Source organism: Passer domesticus, chromosome 9 (genome assembly GCF_036417665.1).
Source record: "Passer domesticus isolate bPasDom1 chromosome 9, bPasDom1.hap1, whole genome shotgun sequence".
Taxonomy (NCBI): Eukaryota; Metazoa; Chordata; class Aves; order Passeriformes; family Passeridae; genus Passer; species Passer domesticus.
In genome coordinates this window covers 6,863,657-6,884,460 of record NC_087482.1, presented here as the reverse complement: position 1 = coordinate 6,884,460, position 20,804 = coordinate 6,863,657, and the positions used below count along the sequence as shown (strand labels likewise).

General features: G+C 52.0%; 2 protein-coding genes across 6 annotated transcripts in view; one reads left to right on the top strand and one right to left on the bottom strand.

Annotated features, from left to right (window-relative positions):
• Window positions 1-20,804, top strand: part of LOC135308315 (IQ motif and SEC7 domain-containing protein 1-like) — a 171,876-nt gene that overhangs the window by 54,038 nt on the left and 97,034 nt on the right. The gene's annotated exons all lie outside the window — the stretch shown is intronic.
• Window positions 6,318-17,849, bottom strand: LOC135307578 (uncharacterized). 5 transcript variants are annotated; one of them, XM_064431984.1, is made up of 19 exons: window positions 15,742-17,849; window positions 15,469-15,540; window positions 15,280-15,381; window positions 14,722-14,829; window positions 13,976-14,047; window positions 13,816-13,887; window positions 13,630-13,728; window positions 13,103-13,177; window positions 12,436-12,507; window positions 11,750-11,821; window positions 11,352-11,465; window positions 10,587-10,658; window positions 10,427-10,498; window positions 9,236-9,307; window positions 8,537-8,608; window positions 8,263-8,334; window positions 8,078-8,176; window positions 7,338-7,500; window positions 6,318-6,807 (listed from the first exon to the last, which is right to left on the bottom strand). In XM_064431984.1, the coding sequence occupies exons 3-19, from the start codon at window positions 15,317-15,319 to the stop codon at window positions 6,603-6,605; spliced, it is 1,551 nt and encodes a 516-aa protein (XP_064288054.1). In that variant the 5' UTR covers window positions 15,320-15,381; window positions 15,469-15,540; window positions 15,742-17,849; the 3' UTR covers window positions 6,318-6,602. The 5 variants fall into 5 exon arrangements, 4 of the variants coding, with proteins under 4 accessions (XP_064288054.1, XP_064288056.1, XP_064288053.1 ...); XM_064431986.1 differs by having other exon boundaries at window positions 15,280-15,540; XM_064431983.1 differs by lacking the exon at window positions 15,742-17,849 and having other exon boundaries at window positions 15,469-15,541.

The following is a 20,804-nucleotide window of genomic DNA, read 5'->3' as shown; positions in this document are numbered from 1 at the left end:
CCCCAGAGTGTGCGCCCATCTCTATGAATGCACTGCCCTGATTGTAAATGTTTTGCTTCATCAAAGGGCCATTCACAAAACTTTTTTTTCGCCTACTGACATTTCTGGTCAGGCTGTGTCCCTGGAGATGCTCAGTATTCATACAGAATTCACAGAATGACCAGGTTGGAAGAGACCTTCAAGATCATCCAGTCCAACACATGTCCCAACACCACAACTAAACCATGGCACCAAGTGCCACATTCAGTCTTTTTTAAACCCATCCAGGGATGGTGTCTCCACCACCTCCCCTGGCAGGCCATTCCAGAATTTTATCACTCTTTCTGTGGAAAATATTTTCATGATATCCAACCTACATTTCCCTTGATGCAGCTTGAGACTGTGTCCTCTGGTTCTGTCAGTGCTGCCTGGAGAAAGAAACCAACCCCACCTGACTACAACTACCCTTCAGGGAGCTGTGGAGTGATAAGGTCACTTCGGAGTCTCCTTTTCTCCAGGGTAAACACCCCCAGCTCCCTTAGTCATTCCTCACCAGGGCTTGTGCTCCCAGCCCCTCACCATCCTCGTTGCCCCCTCTGGATGTGCTCGAGCGACTCAATGTCCTTCCCAAACTGATGGCCCAGAACTGGACACAGCACTTGAGGTGCGGCCTTACCAGTGCCAAGTACAGGGACAGAATGACCTCCCTGCTCCTGCTGGCCACGCTGTTCCTGACACAGGCCAGGAGCCATTGGCCTCCTTAGCCATCAGGCACACTGCTGGCTCATGTTCAGCTGGCTGTGACCAGTGCCCCCAGGTCCCTTTCTGCCTGGCCACTGTCCAGCCACACTATCCCCAGCCTAGAACACTGCAGGTGCTTCTTGTGGCCAAAGTGCAGGACGGGGCACTTGCACCTACTGAGCTTCATCCCATTGGACTCTGCCCATCCCTCCAACCATTCCAGGTCTGCCTGCAGAGCCCTCCTACCTTCCAACAGATCAACACACTCTCCCAGCTTAGTGTTGTCTCCAGATTTGCTAATGAAAGACTCAATCCCCTCATCCATGTTGTCAATAAAAGCATTGACCAGAGCTGGCCCCAGCACAGAGCCCGCAGGGACACCACTGGTGACTGGCTGCCAGCTGGGTGCAGCACCGTTCACCAGCCCTCTCTGGGCCAGCCATCCAGCCAGTTCTGAGCCCAGCAAAGAGTGTTCCTCTCCAAGCCCTGGGCTGCAGCTTTTCCAGGAGCGTGCTGTGGAAGACAGTGTAAAGGCCTTTCTGCAGTCCAAATAGACACATCCACAGCCTTTCCTGCATCCATCAGGCAGGTCACTTGCTCATAAAAGGAGATCAGGTTGGTCGGACACGACCTACCCCTCCTGAACCCCTGCTGGCTGGCTCTGATACCCTGGCCATCCTGTAAGTGCTGTGTGATGACACTCAGTATAAACTGTTCCATCACCTCAGTGGGTACTGAGGTCAGACTGACTGGCCTATGATTACCAGGATCCTCCTTCCCATCCTTGTTGTACATGGGCGTCACATTGGGCAGCTTCCAGTCACCTGGAACCTCACCAGTGAGCCAGGATTGCTGATAAATGATGGAGAGCGGCTTCAGCAGCTCATCTGCCAGCTCCCTCATCACCCTGGGGTGGATCCCATCTGGCCCCATAGATTTAGGAACATCCAAGCAGCTCAGCAGTTCTCTGGCTGCCTCCTCTTGGCTAACAGGGGGCCCATTCTGCTCCCTGACACCATCTACCAGCCCAGCAGGACACTTGTCCTGAGGACAAGTCGTCTTCCTACTAAAGACTGAGGCAAAGAAGGTGTTCAACGCCTCTGCCTTGTCCTCATCTGCAGTTCCTAAGTTCCCTCCCACATCTAATAAAGAACAAAGGTTGGTCTTACCCTTCCTTTTCCCGTTGATATATTTGTAAATACATTTTTTTATTATCCCTTTACAGAAGTCACCATTTTAAGTTCAAACTAAGCTTTGGCCTCCCTAATTTTTTTTTCCTACGTGCTCTAGCAGCTCCTCTAAATAATTCCTGAGAGACTTGACCATTTTGCCAAAGATGATACGTCCTCTTTTTATTCCTAAATTCCTCCAAAACCTCCTTTCCCATCCAGGCTGGGTGTTTGCCTCATTGACTCATCTTTCGGCACCCAGGGACAGACTGTTCCTGTGCCCTCAAGATCTCTGTTTTGAAGCATGCCCACCTTTCCTGGACTCCTTGGTTTTTAAGGGCTGCTTGCCAAGGAACTCTCTGAAGAAGTCTCCTAAACAGGCCAAAGTCTGCCCTCTGAAAGTCATGTGTGAAAGTCATGTGTAAAAGTCTTATTGATCTTCCTCCTGTTTTCACAAAATACCAAGAATTCTTGATACATTGGTGTTCCCCTGTCTGAGACATAACATAAGACAGACCACTCGTGTTTCCTCAGAAAAGCAGCCTTGTTTATTGTCCGGAGTGTTCTTTTATAGCCCACTCAAATCTCCTGGGCCGAGACAGCTCATTGGTCTATCTGTGTGGCCCCAGACTCTGAACCAAGGCAATGTCTGCATCCTAGGAGAGTTCCCTTTGGATGTGAGCTTCTGTCAGTCAAACACAGAGGCTAGTTCATGGAGCTGAGCTGGACTGCTTCTTAGAACTTGATTAATGCTGACTACAGATCAGCTTGCAATGCAACAAATTCTATCATTTCATGATCACTGTGCCCCAAGCGGCCTCCAGCCACCACATGTCCCCCCAGCCCACCTCTATCTGCAAACAGCAGATCTAACATAGTCCCTCCCCTGCTGGGCTCACCCACCTGCTGCAACCAACACTTGTCCTCCACACACTCTACAAATTTCCTGGGCTGTTTTTTTTCTGTTGTATTAAGTTCCCAGCAGATGTCTGGCAAGTTGAAGTCGCCTACAAGAACAAGGGCTGATGATCCTGAAACATCCTCTAGCTGTTCATAGAATGAGTTGTCCACCACTTCTTCCTGGTTGGGTGGATGATAGCAGACTCCCAGTAGGATGTCAGCCTTGTTGGCCTTCCCCCTAATTCTCACCCATAGGCATTCCACCTCATCATCATTAGTTTCAATATCCATGGTGTCCAAAGCCTCCCAAATATAAAGAGCCACACCTTCACCTCTTCTCCCTTTCCTGTCTCTCCTGAAGAGCTTGTAGCCATCCAGTGTAGTGCTCCAGCCATGTGAGGCATCCCACCACGTTTCTGTGATGGCAATGACATCACAGCTCTGCTGCTGGACCATGGCCTCCAGCTCTTGCTGTTTGTTACCCATGCTGTGTGCACTGCTATCCATGCACCTCAGCTGGGCTGCTGATTTCATCCCTAACTCAGGCTTACCACCCTTGGGCCTGCTTCCAGACAGCCCAGCTGCATCCCGTTCCCTCTTCAAACCTATTTTAAAGCCCTCTCAACAAGTTCTGCAAGCTCATCAGCTAAAAACCTTCTGCCCTTAACAGAGAGATGGAGCCCATCTGGTTCCAGCAGGCCAGGTGCCATCAAAGCTGCACCATGATCAAAGAATCCAAAATTCTGCCAATGACACCAGCCCTTGAGCCACTTGTTGCTGATACGAGCTCTCCTATTGCTTTCACCATTTTTCTCAGCCACCAAAGGGACTGAGGAAAAGACTACCTGTGTCCCTGTCCTATCAACCACTTGTCCCTGTGCCCTGAAGTCCCTTCCAATGGTCCTGACACTCCTCTTCTCAATCTCATCACTGCCAGCCTGGAGTTTCAACAGTGGATAATAATCAGAGGACTGAATCAGCCCAGGAAGTCCCTCAGGAATATCCTGCACCTGGGCCCCAGGGAGGCAGCAGACCTCTCTGTGGGGTGGGTCCCCTTGACATGGGGCCCTCTGTTCCCCTCAGAAGGGAATCACCCACCACGATTACCATTCTTTCCTTTTTGATGTTAGACATGGCAATCCATGTTACAGATTAATCATAATTGGGAGGCTCTCTGGGCAGATAATTTTCTTCTTAATCATTTGGCTGACTCTCTAGATCCAGGGGCTCATACCTATTCTGAAGTGGCCCCTGGCTAGGGGACGGGGGTCAGGAGGAATTTTTATCATAACCTCCCCGTGCAGGGACCATTTCCACTCCCCTTCATCTACCAGGTGTCCTTCTCTTGCCTGACAGTGTGCGGCATAGGAGTCCTGTGACTCTTGCTGGGCCTCCCGTAAGGATGGAAGGACTGAACTCCACCAATCTATTTCCCTTTCACTTTCCCTGATACTCCTTAGCCTTTAAACTTCCTCCCTAAGCTCGGCCACCAGTGAAAGGAGATCATTCACCTGTTCACACCGCAGGCAGCTTTTCCCCTCACTGCCCCCTGAAACCACTGCTAAGCTCAAACACTCTGCACAGGAATGGGTCAGGACAGACACATCCTTTTTGGAGGGTTCCATCTAGTTACTTGTACTAACTACAGTTTTCGATTGCGTAAAAACCACTACTGCCAGAAATACCAAAACCAAGCAACCAACAGAAACACTGCAAACAACACACAGTAAAACTTCCTAACAAGAAAACCTGCAACCCTGCCTGCTTGCCCTGCCTGTGCACACTGCCTCGTGAATTGTCCCTCAGAGACATGCCATGGCCCTGTTTGCCCACTCCTGTTTGCCGCAAACCCTAGAGGCCTCTTTTAATCCGCCCGCTAACCAAGGAGGGAGGAAGCTGCAGCCCATCCCTGCGTAACTCACAGGCTCTTGATGGCTTCCCTCTTTTCCTGGGCGTGCCACTGGAGGAGGTCCAGGCCCAGATGGTCCCAGGCAAGGAAATGTCCCTCAGCCCAGGGACGCTCAGCATGGGCTGCCCCATCCTCCCCGGGGACCTGCCACTGGACACAGCAGCCCCTGTCTGGCTCCTGCCTGCCCACACCGTGGCCATCCCCAGCTGCCCCTGGGCACGAAGCTCAGCCAGTGCTGATCCTGGCTGGGCTTTGCTGCTGCTACCACCCGCACACTGGGGTGACAGCTCCATCTCTTTAGTGCAAAAGAAGAGCTGGGCCAAGCCCTGCCCACCTTCAGTAGGGGCCAGAGAGCAGCGCCAGTGCTTTCAAGGGGAGAGTACCTTGTGTGGCTGGAGGCAGCATCTGCATGGCAACAAGCTGTTAAAGCAGCTGGCACAGGGACATCGGGCATGGGCATGGAGATGTGTGATGCAATTAGAGGTCCAGTTCTCCCTTAGGTGTTTGGTGGGACATATGAAGGGGGAAAGATACAACTGTGAAAGAGGCCATGGCAAGAGACACAGTGAACAGAGGCTCTGCTATACCTGTCATGCACTGCTTGTGCCCATCCTGCAAGCAGAATATCATTGGGATTCATCAAAGTGTAATCAGGGCACCTGTTCCTGTCTTGCTTTGAACTTCTACAAGATCCATGGGGAGAGTGAGCCCGTGCTGTGCTGCACTGCTGAGCTGGCAGCACGGTGGATACGGGCAGGACGTTCTCTGTTTCCCCCAGAGCTGGGGCCTGCAGGCACCTTGCCGGCCCTTGGCACAGGCTGTGCCAGCCAACAAAGCCCAGCAGGCCGGGAGGAAAGCCCGGGGCCAGCAGGAAGCTGAGAGAAGCCCCTGCTCTGGAACTGAGGCAGTTCTTGCACAAGCAAACAAAGATGGTGACTTGAAAAGATTCCCACTGTGCTCAAAGTTTGCCTCTGAAGACTAAGAGTTGAGCTGGTCAAGAATCCCTGGAAATATCTGGGAAATGGTTTTACGTCACTTGGTTGTGATTAGGTACAAAGTTCCCGTGGGAAAAGATCTTTGCCTCTGCAGCTGGCTGGGTGTCTTAGGGTGTCTTAGTTCTTCACAGAGTAAAGATTACCACAGAAATGCCATTTTATTTTTTATTGTATAAGTGTAAAAAACTTTCCAGAACTGTAAAACTGCTTTAAAAATACAAATGTATTCTGGAAAAAGGGATGAATATTTTGGAGATATGTCTCTACAAAAAATATTTCTAAATATTTCTAAAAATTAAAAGTGAATTAAAAATAGGTTTGCCTTTTCAGGATTCTAATACTATTTTGTAAAGTCCTTAACTACTACACTACTCGGGAATAAATATTTAGGGGTGTCTCTCTACAGTAAATAAATTTTAAAATATTTTTTAAAAAGTCAAATTTCTAAAAATGAAAAACAAATACAAAATAGTGTCACTTGTTCTCAGGAGCCCCACGCTGCTGCCTGCCCCCTGGGCTCCCCCAGCCCATCGAGACACTGCCACTGGTCACAGCAGCCCCTGCCTGGCTCCTGCCTGTCCACACCATGGCCATCCCCAGCTGCCTCTGGGCACGGAGCTCAGCCAGTGCTGGTGCCGGGTGGGCTTTGCTGCTGCTACCTCCCAGACACTGGGGTGACAGCTCCATCTCTGTAGTGCAAGAGAAGAGCTGGGCCATCGCCTACCCTGGCAGGGCAGCAGGGCTTAACTCCAGTGTTGCTTAGAGGGCAAGGCCAGGGAGCAGAGGGGCAGAGGAAGGGATGTGTTGGTCTCAGGAGGGGCTGGAGGGTGCTCAGCTGGGCCTGGGGTCTCCAGAAGAACTTGAGAATTGGCTGGGATGGGATGCAGGGAGATCAAAAAAGGGATGAAGTCATCTTGGGGAGACCCATGGGGAGAGCAGGTGGCAGTGGGATCTACAGGGTAGTAGGAGGTTTCCTTGTAGATGGCTGATCTTCGGTTCCCTACACAGAACAGGTGAAAGGGCTGTCCAGGCCCTTATGAGGCCAGAGGAGCAGCTCAAACTGTCTGGGAGTAAGGTGCAGCCACCGTCTTTAAACTCCTGTCCAGAGGTGCTCCTGTGGAGAGAGGAGGTGGCTGAGGCCCCAGCTGCCAGTGGCACACAGGGACCCTCGTGCACAGCAGGGCCCAGAGCTGGCAAGGCTCCCCAGCACGGCTGGAGCTGCTGGCACAGCTGGGCCCAGCTGGACAGCTGCCCCTCAAGGCCCCGGCCAGCAGGGCACGGCTCTGGGCAGGATCCCTGGCCAGGAGCGGGCCCCAGAGTGCCTCTGCCTTTCAAGGGCAACCTCGGCCCTGCTCTTTCTCCTCCCCACCTTGCTCTGCCTCTGCCCTGTGCCCCTGGGACTGCTCTTGGCCAGGCAGCCTCAGTGGGAGCCAGCACTGGCTGCAGCCCCAGGGGGGCCCCCAGGACAAGGCCCAGCAATTGAGAGGCCAATGGAAGCACTGCGCAGCAGCAGAACCCTCAGCAGAGTTATTTGGACAATCATGGACTGGCCACAACTCCACCGCAGCCTCTCTGGGAATGTTCCCTGACTATGAGCAGCCTTTAAAGGAAGCTGTTTGAGCTAGAGATCAGCACAACACTCACCAGTTTCTCTTCCAGCAATACCAGATTGCGGCATAGCACATCATCAGGCAAAGTGCTGCACCAGCCACAATGGCCATCAACTTCTTCAAACATGGTGTTACCCAGCAGAAAACTCTTGTGCTCTTCCCGATGTTGTCAGCATGTTTTCTGGTGCTGGCTGCATCTGTGGGAGCAATGGGGAGCGTGAGCCTGTGCTGAGCTGCACTGCTGAGCTGGCAGCATGGTGGATACGGGCAGGATGTTCTCTGTTTCCCCCAGAGCTGGGGCCTGCAAGCACCTTGCCGCCCCTCGGCACAGGACTGCTCATTGCCCGAGCCCCTGAGCCTGCACACTGTAATTCTTCTGTGCTGTGCCCTTCTCCTGCAGGCAATACTAGTCAAAGACATGGATAAGGACAAGGAAAATGGCCAGCGTTTTGGAGCTGCTCCAGGGCCCTCCCTCCTGCACAGAGCTGCTTCTCTGCATCTACCCAGAGAGTGGGAAATCCCAAGGGATCTCAGGCCCATGGTGCAGTTTGGGCTGCCTGTCAGCTGATGCCAAATGCCTTCCTGCAGAGGCTGGGCAGAAGCTGCAACCAGGCCAGGCTGGGAAACAGTCCTGCAGGGCGTGAAAGCAGCAGCTGTGGGGCAGTGAGGCTGCCATGGATCCCTTCCCACTGTGCCGGGCACGGCGTGTCCAGATGTGCAGCCAAAGGCCCTGGCTGCTGAGTCGCAGGGGAAGCATGAGGGAAATGCACCCACCATGGCGTCTCTCCAGATCACTCGGCATCTTCTCCATGTGTTTGGATGCCTCCAGGGACTTAGTGTCTCCTCTAGGTTTGTTCTCCATTCTCAGGGGACCTTACGAGAAATATTTCCATTTCCCAGGAATGGGTCCCACAAAACCAGGGCTCAGCCTGTGGGGTCATCAGGCAGACACTACTCACCCCTGCGAAGGGAGCTGGTCCTGCGTGCAACATCCACCAATGGACCTGGGAAAGTCCTCCCCGCAGACACACCTGAAACTCAACAGCCACAGAAGCTTCTGCCATCTCTGCTGACCTGCGTGGGCACCACTGAGCCGCAGGAGCGGTGAGGGGATGGCGCAGGCCGAGGGCACACACGTGCATGGTTCTGTGCTGGCACCTGCAGTGCTGCCTCCCTGGCCAAGCTTTGGGCTCTGAGCTGGCAGCTCTCCCAGGGAGGAAAGTCTTGACCTACCCTCAGCATCTCCCAGAGGCTCAATCCTGAATGTGGGTTGGGAAGCCAGATCACTTTCACCAACCGGGTTAGCTGCAAAGAAAGGCAGGACAGAACAGCTCCTGTGACACTGTTGAAGATTCTCCTTCAGGCCCAAGTGGCAGTGAGGGCAAATGGGTGATTGGTGCCCTCCAAGGCACTCCCTCAGCACTGCCTCCCACTCAGGAGCAGGGGGACCTCATGCCTGCAGTGGCCCCACACTGGGATGGAAGGAGCCCCTTGCAGGGCAATCGGGGCAGAAAGGACTCCTTGGAGCTGCCAGCAGCTCTAAAGCCAGCCCTGGGCAGGGCCAGGTCTTGGCAGTGGCAGCAGGAGCAGCTCAGGCTCCCTGGGGCCAGCAAAGGAGCTGCCAAAGGTTCAGCCCCGGGGCACAGCCCTGGGCCCGGCCCCTTCCCTCTCTGCCCTTCTCCCTGGCTGCACAGAGCACACGGAAGGACACACTGGCATTGCACACGGGAGGAAGATGGACAGCTAAATGCTCCTTCCTCCCACTGACAGCAGTCCTCCACAGGTGGGATCCTTCAGGGCTCCAGATGGGAGCAGGGCAACGCTTCCAGAATTCAATAACCTTCCAACTCTTAAGGAAAGTGGGACATGCGTGACCTTTTGCCACACTGACACTGATTATTCTCTAAGTAAAAAGGGACTTTGCGAACTTGCCTCCACCATCTGCCGAGGTCTTCACACTCTCATCCAGAAAGACAAGCATGGAATCCATGTCACGATCCCAATCTAGAAGGGAGCATAAAACGGAACTGCTTCCATGCTCTGCTGGGTTCCCCTTCGGCCTTTGGGAACTGGGCACTGCAAGGGGCTCAGGTAAGGTCGTGGGAGTCAGATGTGAGTGGCCATGGCCAAAGCTGCACAGGGACCTGAGGAGCTCTGGGCTGGCTCCTGGTTAATCTCCACACCCTTTACAATCTTTGCCCCCTCTAGGCCTTGTGCAACATCCCTAGAGGGCCAGCTGGAGCAGCCCAGGGCCCTGGGGCTCTCTCCCTCCCTACTGAGGGAGACTTCCCTAAATCCCTGGGGATAACTGCAGTATGTATTGCCAGAACCACCCCCACCTCCTTCCCTACTGCAGTCCCTCTCTCCCTCCCTCTCTTGGCACAGCTCCCCCAGCCCCAGGGGACATAGCCAGGCCCTTACAGGACACACTGGAGCCATGCTCTACCCCTCTGTCCTTTCCCCACCATGGGCACTCCATGCAGTCACTCCCAGGTTTCGGTGTGTGTCCCCCACAGAGGGACCCCAGCAGGACTGCTCAGTACCCGAGTGCCCTGAGCCTGCTTGGGATAATTCCCCTGGGCTGTGCCAGTCTTGTCTGGGCTGTGCCCGCACTGCCAGGCACCAGACAGGGCAGCTCAAACCGTAGCAGGTCTCTGGTGCAGAGGTACAACAATTACCTCCCGTGCCTGTGCCTGGCATCGCCTCTCTTCCTGCAGCCGAGGCTGGCATGGAGCCACTGCCTTCCTGCAGAGGCTGGGCAGAAGCTGCAGCCAGGCCAGGCTGGCAAACATCCCTGGAGGGCGTGAAAGCAGCAGTGGGGCAGCGAGGCTGCCATGGATCCCTTCCTGCTGTGCCTGGCACGGCGTGTCCAGATGTGCAGCCAAAGCCCCCGGCTGCTGAGTCCCAGGGGAAGGCTGAGAGAAATGCACCCACCATGTCCTGCCTGCAGCAATTGCTTCAGCATTTGCCTCATGTTTTTGGATGGCTCATGGGGTTTCTGGTGTCCTGTAGCTTTGTTCTTTCCCCTCGGAGGACCTTAGAGCAATAGAGTTCTATTTCCCAGGAATGGATCCCACAAAAGCAGGGCTCAGCCTGTGGGGTCAGCAGGGACACACTACTCACCCCTGCGATGGGAACCAGGCTTCTGTGTAGGAATCAGCAAAGGAGCTGGAGAAGTCCTCGCTGCAGACACACCTGGAACACAAGAGCCACAGAAGCTTCTGTCACCTGATTCCTGCCAGGTTCACAACAATTATTCCTTGGTAGCACACTGAGTACATACCTGAGAGGGGGTCAGATAGGACCAACACTTTATGCAACCAAGCTAATGGAGAAGCCTTCCCAGACACCTCATCTGGAAGGGAGCAGAGATCAGACCCATTTCCATGGTGCGCTGGAGTCCCCTTCTGCCTCAGGGAACTGGGCACTGCAAGGGGGTCAGGTAAGTTTGTGGGAGTCGGACGTGAATGGATAAGGCCAAAGCTGCACAGCAGCCTGGGGAGCTCTGGGCTGGCTCCTGGTCACACTCCAGATTCTTTTCAGGCCCTGTGAAACATCCCTGGAAAGGTGGGCGAACACCCCAGGGCCTTGCACGACTCTATCATTTCCACTGCAGAAACCCTCCCTAAAGGCCTGAGAAAAACTACAGGCAGCCATGCCACAGGTGCCACTCATTTCACCACTCCCTGCCCCGTGACAGCTCCCCCAGCCCCAGGGGACAGGCTCAGGCCCTGTCAGGACCCAGCGCAGCCCCTGCCCAGTCGGGAGCCAGGGCTGGCTCTGGCCCTGGGCTGGCGGCAGGGCTCCCGCTCGGGGCTGCCCCTGTGCCTTGGGCCTCTGGGCACTCAGGGCCAGCTCCGCAGCAGCTGCAGCGCCAGGGACGTTGCTGCACCAGTCCCGTTTCCCCGGGGCTCTGAACCAGCTCCAGAGGCCTGGAAGCCGAGGCGCCTCCAGCTTTGGCTGCTGCCGGACTGGGCAAGGGCAGGCCCTGGGGGAAGAGCTGCTGCCACACAGCCCCGGCCAGGGCTGAGCCCAGCACAGCAATTACCTGCTGTGCCTGTGCCCGTGTCTGCCATCGCCTTCCTCCCTGCAGCAGGGGCTGCCAATGAGCCACTGCTTCCTTGGGGAAACACCTCCTTCAGCCCTGCCTTTTGGTCCATCACTTGAGAAACAAAAAAGGACAGTTGGATCAGATGGAACAATTCCCCATTCCTTTGCTGGCATCTTCAGGGCAGCATGCTTATCAAAAATGGGGAAAAGATTCACAAAATATCTGGGCTTTTGTGACTGGGCCAGGGCCCTCCCTTCCCCAGACACCTGCCAGCGCTGAGCAGAAATCACGAGTGGATCGCGCAGGGCAAGGGCACACACATGCATGGTTCTGTGCTGGCACCAGCTTTGGGCTCTTGAGCTGGCAGCTCTCCCAGGGGAAAGGCCTTGACCTACCCTCAGCATCTCCCAGAGACTCAATCCTGAACGTGGGTTGGGAAGCCAGATCACTTTCACCAACCAGGTTAGCTGCAAAGAAAGGCAGGACAGAAGAGCTCCTCTGACACTGTTGAAGATTCTCCTTCAGGCCCGAGTGGCAGTGAGGGCACCTGGGTGATTGGTGCCCTCCAAGGCACTCCCTCAGCACTGCCTCCCACTCAGGAGCAGGGGGACCTCGTGCCTGCAGTGGCCCCACACTGGCATGGAAGGAGCCCCTTGCAGGGCAGTGGGGGCAGAAAGGACTCCCTGGAGCTGCCAGCAGCTCTAAAGCCAGCCCCGGGCAGGGCCAGGGCTTGGCAGTGGCAGCAGGAGCAGCTTAGGCTCCCTGGGGCTGGCAAAGGAGCTGCCAAAGGCTCAGCCCCGGGGCACAGCCCTGGGCCCGGCCCCTTCCCTCTCTGCCCTTCTCCCTGGCTGCACAGAGCACATGGAAGGACACACTGGCATTGCACACGGGAGGAAGATGGACAGATAAATGCTCCCACTGACAGCAATCCTGTGGTATCCTTCAGAGCTCCAGAAAGGAGCAGGGCAAGATTTCCTGAACTGATCAACCTTCAGAGGAACTTAAGGGAAATGCCACTTGACTCAGCTCTTGTCACATTCACACTGATTATTCTGTCAGGAAATGTATATTGAGAACTTGCCTCCAACATCTGGCAAGGTCTTCAAACCACCATTCACCAGTGTTTCCAAGTAATTTAAGACGTGATCCTCATCTAAAAAGGAGCGGAGATCAGAACCATTTCCATGGTGTGCTGGGATCCCTTTCTGCCTTAAGGAACTGGGCACTGCAAGGGTGTTTGGTAAGGCTGTGGGAGCCTGTGGCTCCTGGTCACACTCCACACACTTCCCATGTCTTTTGCAACATCCCTGGAGGGGCTGCTGGAGCAGCCCAGGGCCCTGGGCCTCCCTCATTCCCACACAGGAACCCCTCACTAAATGCTTGGGGAAAACTGCAGCAGGCAGTGCCACAACTATCCCTCCCAACCTCTGTCCCTCCCTCCTGCTTGCCCACCTGCCCATGGAACAGCTCCCACAGCCCAAGGGGACATAACCAGGCTCTCTCAGGACACACTGGAGCCTTGCTCACATCCTCTGCCCATTCCTCACCATGGGCACCACATGCACTCACTTCCAGTTTTCAGGACATGTCTCCCATGGAGGGACCCCAGCAGGACTGCTCAGTACCCGAGTGCCCTGAGCCTGCTCGGCATAGTTGCCCTGTGCTGTGCCAGTCTTCTCTGGGCTGTGCCTGCACTGCCAGGCAGCTCAAGCCTCAGCAGGGCTCAGGCCCAGAGGCACAGCAATTACCTCCTGGGACTCTGCCTGGCATCTCTTCCCTTCCTTCAGGAAATGCCACCTTCCACAGAGCCTCTCTGTCCATCCCTTGAGAAAGGAACAGGCACAGCTAGATCAGATGGAATCATTATGCACAGGGGAGGTGGCCTCTTCAGGAGGCAACACATGTCCCAGTCATGGATAAGGATCAGGAAAATCCTGATCCCTCCAGTGCCTTGGGGCTGGCTATGGCCCTCCCTCCTCCAAGCAGCCACCCCTCCAGATGGGCCTGGGAATTGGGAAATTGCAGAGGATTTCAGGCCAGTGGTGCAGTTGGGGCTGCCTTTCAGCTGATGCCAAATGCCTTCCTGCAGGGGCTGGGCAGAAGCTGCAGCCAGGCCAGGCTGGGAAACAGCCCTGCAGGGCGTGAAAGCAGCAGCAGCGGGGCAGCGAGGCTGCCATGGATCCCTTCCTGCTGTGCCGGGCACGGCGTGTCCAGATGTGCAGCCAAAGGCCCCGGCTGCTGAGTCCCAGGGTAAGGCAGAGGGAAATGCTCTCACCATGCCCTTTGTGCAGTTCTGTCACGATTTGTTTCAGGATGTTGTTTGGCTCGTGGGGTTTCTTCTGTCCTTTGCCTTTGTTCTTCCTTCTCAGAGGACCTTAAGAGAAAGTAGTTCCGTTTCCCAGGAATGGATCCCACAAAAGCAGGGCTCAGCCTGTGGGGTCAGCAGGAGCACACTACTCACCCCTGCCATGGGAGCCAGTCTTCTTTGTAGGAATCAGCAAAGGAGCTGGAGAAGTCCTCCCTGCAGACACACCTGGAACACAAGAGCCACAGAAGCTTCTGTCACCTGGGTCCTGCCAGGTTGTCAACAATTATTCCTAGGTGGCACACTGAGAACATACCTGCAGGAGACTCCAAGGGCTTCAAAACTTTATGCAGCCAAGCTAATGGAGAAGCCTTCTGAGCAACCTCAGCTAGATCGGAGCACAGATTGAGAACATTTTTCAGGGTGTGCTGGGATCCCCTTCTGCCACAGGGAACTGGGCACTGCAAGGGGGTCGGGTAAGGCCGTGCGAGCTGGATGTGAATGGACATGGCCAAAGCTGCACAGGGGCCTTAGGAACTCTGGACTGGCTCCTGGTGCCTCTTTTCATGCCCTTTGCAACATCCCTGGAGGGGCTGCTGGAGCAGCCCAGGGCCCTGGGGCTCTCTCTCACTCCCACACCTGAAACTCTTGCTGAAGCACTGGGAAAACTGCAGCAGGCAGTGCCACAACTAACCCTCTATCCCTCCTGCCCTTTCTCCCTCCCTTTCTACCTTCTTCTGTCTCTCCATCTCTCTTTTCCCCTGGAACAAATCCCACAGCCCAAGGTCACATAGTCAAGCCCTCTCGGACACACTGGAGCCTTGCTCTCCCTCTCTGTCCTTTCCCCACCATGGGCAGCCCGTGCAGTTGCTTCCAGGTTTCAGGACATGTCTCCCATGGAGGGACCCCAGCAGGACTGCTCAGTACCCGAGTGCCCTGAGCCTGCTCAGGATAATTCCCCTGGGCTGTGCCAGTCTTCTCTGGGCTGTGCCTGCACTGCTAGGCAGCAGAGAGGGCAGCTCAAGCCTCAGCAGGGCTCAGGCCCAGAGGCACAGCAATTACCTCCTGTGCCTGTGCCTGGCATGGCCTCCCTTCCTTCAGCAGAGGCTGGCACAGAACCACTGCTTCCTCCAGGAAATGCTGCCTTCTGCACAGCCTCTCCATCCACTTCTGGAGGAAGGAAGAGGGACAGCTGGATCAGGTGGGGCTGTTCCCCACTGGGGAGGTGGCGCCTTCAGGAGGGAATGCTTGTCAAAGACATGGCTAAGAATCAGGAAATCCCTATAAACTTTCTGGGTAGGCCAGGGTCCTCCCTTCTCCAAACTGCTGCCCTTTCTCTTCTACCCGGCAACTGCAAAATTGCAGGGGATCTCAGGCCTGTGGTGCAATTGGGCGGCCTGTCAGCTGATGCCAAATGCCTTCTTGCAGGGGCTGGGCACAAGCTGCAACCTAGCCAGGCTGGGAAACAGCCCTGCAGGGCGTGAAAGCAGCAGCAGCAGCAGCGGGGCAGCGAGGCTGCCATGGATCCCTTCCCACTGTGCCGGGCACAGCGTGTCCAGATGTGCAGCCAAAGCCCCAATATGCTGAGACCCAGGGGAAGCATGAGGGAAATGCACCCACCTTCTCCTGCCTGCTGCATTTCCTTCAGCATTTGCCTCATGTTTTCGGATGGCTCATGGGGTTTCTGGTGTCCTGTAGCTTGGTTCTTCGCCCGCGGAGGACCTTAGAGCAACAGAATTCCATTTCCCAGGAATGGATCCAACAGCAGCAGGGCTCAGCCTGTGGGGTCAGCAGGGACACACTACTCACCTCTGCGATGGTTGCCAGGCTTCTGTGTAGGAATCAGCAAAGGAGCTGGAGAAGTCCTCCCTGCAGACACACCTGTAACTCAACAGCCACAGAAGCTTCTGCCATCTCTGCTGATCTGCACGGGCACCGCTGAGCCGCAGGAGCGGTGAGGGAATCACACAGGGCGAGGGCACACACGTGCATGGTTCTGTGCTGGCACCTGCAGCGATGCCCCCCTGGCACAGCTTTGGGATCTGAGCTGGCAGCTCTCCCAGGGGAAAGGCCTTGACCTACCCTCGGCATCTCCCACAGCCTCAGTCCTGGACGTGGCTTGGGAAGCTGCACCACCTTCACCAGCAGGTTCAGCTGCAAAGAAAGGCAGGACAGAAGACCTGTAAATCCACCAGCAGAAACACCAGCCAAACCTCACTAAAAAGTCACGACTACTCCTTGAAGCAAAATAGACTGATGCATATTAATACCTAAGCTTGTAAGCTGTAAAACCCATTGTTATGAGAAGTAAAATATTTTATTTTAAACTGTATTATTCATGAGGTTGTTTTAAGTGAACTGAATATTTAGATTGTGATATGCAAATTTATTTCAAAAAATAAAATATTTTTGTGCTTTTGTCAGAATAGAGAAAAGAAACAGAAGTAAAAGCTAATGAAACACTGTAAAGAATATATTAGAACAAGTAATATGATGCATGAAAAATCTGAAAAAATTAAGTATATAAGATACAAACCAGATTTAAGTTCCAAGAAACATTAAAAGTAAAATTAAATCAGATAGTGTATAACAAAAGCCATTAGATATTTAATAAGGATCAAATTAAACTAAAGGAAAACAGCCAAGTATTGCTGAAGGAAAGAGAAGTGTACAGACTAATTACAACTTTACAGCTAAAATGTCAAAGAAATAAAACTATAACAATTAGAAATAAGCAGATGCTATCATAAATCCCGAAAAACAATTTAAAAGGCTCTTCTAAATCTTATGAAGTAAATACTGAGAATGAGACGAATGACACCAGTGACTAGATCCCAAGGTGTAAGCTCTGCTACCAAGAAGATACACATCTTGGCCCTTTGGCTGCAACCCAAAGGGGCTTTGAGAGAGCTAGAGAGTTAAAACTGCAGAGGACTATTGTCACTGTATTAGTCATCCAAGCCCAAAAAGAATGAGCCATATGCACACTCCCAAGTTAGTGCAGTACGCTATAAGTTTAACAAAATCAGAATGTGCACTATGAGTAGTAAATGACACTGCAATAAAGAAAATGTGGAATAGAGCAAAAAGAATAAAACGGCAAAATTTGTAAGCAATATATTAAAACCTTTTCTTCTGTAAGAGCTAGAGAAGAAATAAATCCTGGAAGTAGAATAAAGCAAATTGCTCAAGAGTTAAGAAAACAAGTACATGAGACAGTTGTAAAGACGTATTTTAGCAGGCAACATAAGAATACATGAAAAACTTATTTTACAAATATTACCAGCCTTAAACGACTATGGAGTCAAAATATATCTAAATTACAATAAGCACATGCATTGATATAAAAAAATATAACTGACAATCCAAAGAAAAGAAACTAAAGATTTAGAATAATCTACCTTATGAGAAGAGCTGTTAATTTTACACCCTGACTAGTAGTATAAAAGTGTAGTTGTTAAGTTTTATAAATACTAAATATAAAATTCAAAAATAAGTAAGCTTTGTCAAAGTGTATCCTAAAAGTACAAATTTAATAAATTAATAAAGAAAGGGATGGATTCTGATAGATTGTATGTACAAATTCAAGCTGAGACTACAGTAATCTCGCCTAATGAAAATCCTAGCATACCAAAAGAGGGTTCAGGGCAATCAACATGCACCAGAATCCTAGCCTGAATATTCGTCCCCGGAAATGCTGATTCCAGAAGATTATTTCTCTGACCAAACCTCAGCAATGTGCATTCAATTTGCATCATCTATAAGATAAATGTGTGCCTCCTAGAATGCATATTGCAGGAGATTTTCTTCTAACAATGTGAATTATTTACCAGTTTTGGGGAAACTCTCAGCAAGAGCTGCAGCAAGAAGGAAAAACTACATGAAAATGCAAAAAGGATAAGATCAACCATAAGAAAGCAGAAAAACGCCTGCCCCCAACAACCCTTGGAGCTTGGAAATGTATAAAAACACTTTGTGAGAGCTGTCCCTTCGTGATGCACAGGGGAGAGAAATGCCCCACCTGTCTCACCTGACGCTGTCAGCCTGCTTCAGGGCCAATCTGATATTTGCTTCTAGACATTCTAAGACTGTATTTTAATTATGAAATAAATTCTCCTTATTAATCAAAAAAAGCTAATTATTTAAAACATGCAGGACACCTGGGACCCTCATCAGGGACCCCAAAATATCCCTTTGTGCCTCTTCAGGTCCAGGCCCAGATGATCCCACAGAAGAAAATGTGCCCTCAGCCCAGGGATGCTCAGCATGGGCTCCCCCATCCCCTCGGGGCCCCGCCGCTGGGCACAGCAGCCCCTGCCTGGCTCCTGCCTGCCCACACCGTGGCCATCCACGGCTGCTCCTGGGCATGGAGCTCAGCCACTGCTGGTGCCGGGTGGGCTTTGCTGGTGCTACCACCAGGACAATCTGGTCACAGCTGCATCTCTCTACTGCAACAGAAGAGCTGATTTGGGAAGTGCTGTGTTGCCCCATTTCTTCAGCCCCACTAGCTGCCCACACCCACAGTGGGACTGGGCCGCCCCCGGAAAACTGTCGAATCTGGGCTGTGGCTGCAGGGCACAGCTGCTCTACAGCACAGGTGGACTGCCTTGGGGGTAGGACTGCCCTGAGGGTAGGAACAAGGAACAGGGAGAGGTCTTCTCTATGTTTTCCAAAGGTGATTACTCTACAGACCATCAGGGCCAGACCAACACTGCATTAAAGGCATACACCAACTTCCAAACTTGGCAGGGTCCCAGGGCAGGATCCAATCTTTAGCCAATTGGGAGAAACTGAGGGTGGAACACCAGGCGGGGAATACAAGGTTTAAACCAATTGGGGATTACAGGGGAGGGGAAGAACTTAAACAAACCAATGGGATTCCGAAGGATACAAAATTGATAGGGAAGTTTCTAGAGCAAGGGGCAGGCTTGGAGAGGGACTGACATGCAATGGGAGGAGGAACAGTGAACAAAAGGGCAGGTCTTTGGAGAGATGGACAAGTGGGGCAAAACCAACATCACAGGGGGGAAAGGAGCAACCCATTGCTAATAAAATATGCTATAACAATAGAAAATAAGGGGAGGGGTATAAAACTGACTGCTAGGACTGAATTACAGTCAAAAATTTTGTTATATTTCTCCAATTACTGTATCATGAAAGAAAACCAAGCAAATTAAATGTTGCAGCAATTTTAATGAAGTAGCTGAAAAGTATATGAAATTGAATCCACTCAAAATATTGACAATATAATTTGGTTATGATAAGGGATAATTTGGTTCTTATAATAGCGCATAAGGAAAAATAACCGTGCGGGGTACACGGGGGGTACGGAGGGCAGGGCTTGACCCCTGTCCCCTCACATACAAATTGCCAACCTTGAAATTCTCCTATTTACACTGTACATCATCACCATCTCCTCCCATTTTCAATTTGTCACACTTGTATCTCCACCTTCATTATCACTTTTACCACGCATGCTCCACCGTTTTTTAGGTGGTTGCACTGTTCTTTGGGGTCATCTCTGATGAAGGCCTCTCCTCTTCCTCAATGTCCTTTGATTCACCTTTTGGATTACACATGCGCACCAAGCTGGTATAATGTAAGCCAAAGCTAATATCATACAAGCCAATACTATGTTCTAGCATCAAAGCAATAAATCTCCTATAATTAACATTTTCCTGGATGTCCAACCAAACTTTCCTCTCTTCCAACTAAATTCAGTAATACTTATCTCTTGCTTCTTCCTGTTCTGAACATCTGCAGGAGAACGGGGGGAGCCCCTCCTCTCCCTTTCTTCCTTGGCGTTACACCTTCTAACTGTTTTACTGTTTCCAAATATTAATTATTATATCAATATTCATTACTTTACAATTTTATCAGCAGGAATCACACCTATTTATTACAACATGAACTGCAATGGAGAAGCTCTGAGTCAAGGCTCGGATGAGCTCTTCAAATAATTTCCTGGCAGAAACAGATAGCCAAACTTGCCCTTATCCCATGCAAACAGAGGGTTCCAAAAATAGCAACACCTTCCGAGGCCCTTCTGGGCATCGGGAACACGTGTTGTGGTGCCGGCTGCATCTGTGGGAGCAATGGGGAGCGTGAGCCCGTGCTGTGCTGCACTGCTGAGCTGGCAGCACGGTGGATACGGGCAGGACGTTCTCTGTTTCCCCCAGAGCTGGGGCCTGCAGGCACCTTGCCGGCCCTTGGCACAGGCTGTGCCAGCCAACAAAGCCCAGCAGGCCGGGAGGAGAGCCCGGGGGCAGCGCAGCTGCTTGGGCAGTGGCTGCTGCCAGGGACACGGGCCAAAGCCATCCCTGAGCAGCCACTGCCAGCCCTGGGCCTCCCTGCCCCGTGACAGCTCCCCCAGCCCCAGGGGACAGACTGTCAAAAAGTCCACAGCCAGCAAAGAGATTGTCCCAGGAATTGTGTGCTGCTTTTCCTTCCTGCAGTTGGTCCCAGAAACATCCCTCAGACTGCTGTAAATGGCCACACGTGGTCTGATCAGCCCCTATGCTTTTCCAGTCTGCTCTCCGAAATTCTGCAACATATCCACCAATAAATTCCAGGTTACCTCTGTTTATTGCACACTACAGTTTCCTTCATTTTTTCCGAATAGCTGGAAGTTTCTATATATAGCAATGCCCTTGAGGATCTCTGATTCTTTTCAGTATTTTTTTTTTCTATTCAGACATATGAAACAGCCTTATTGGTTTTTATTTTGGCAGGTCTGTTTTTTTTCTTAGCATGATGGTTTACTTATTACCTATATGTAAACTTGTTATTATTTATGGTTATTCATTCCCCAAGTAATTATTTTCACAATCTGTCATTCACTTCCTAGTTAATGTTCCATACATGAACAACTTCGACTCTCTTTTTATAGGAATAGAAAGATCTCAGAAAGCTGAATTTTTTATTTTGATGACACTCTTTCTGCCCACTCCCACCTATAACGGTGATTCCTTTTGAAACATATCTGAGGACATGTGGAGTTTTTGGGAAATGCTTAGCTTAACTGGGTATTGGATTATTATTTTCAGTGCTATAAACCTACATTGCTTCAAGGTTCACACCACGGTCCTGATTTGTGGCTCAATGCATGGATGCCTGCCTGAATTAAAAGAATGTTTGTGAGGCAG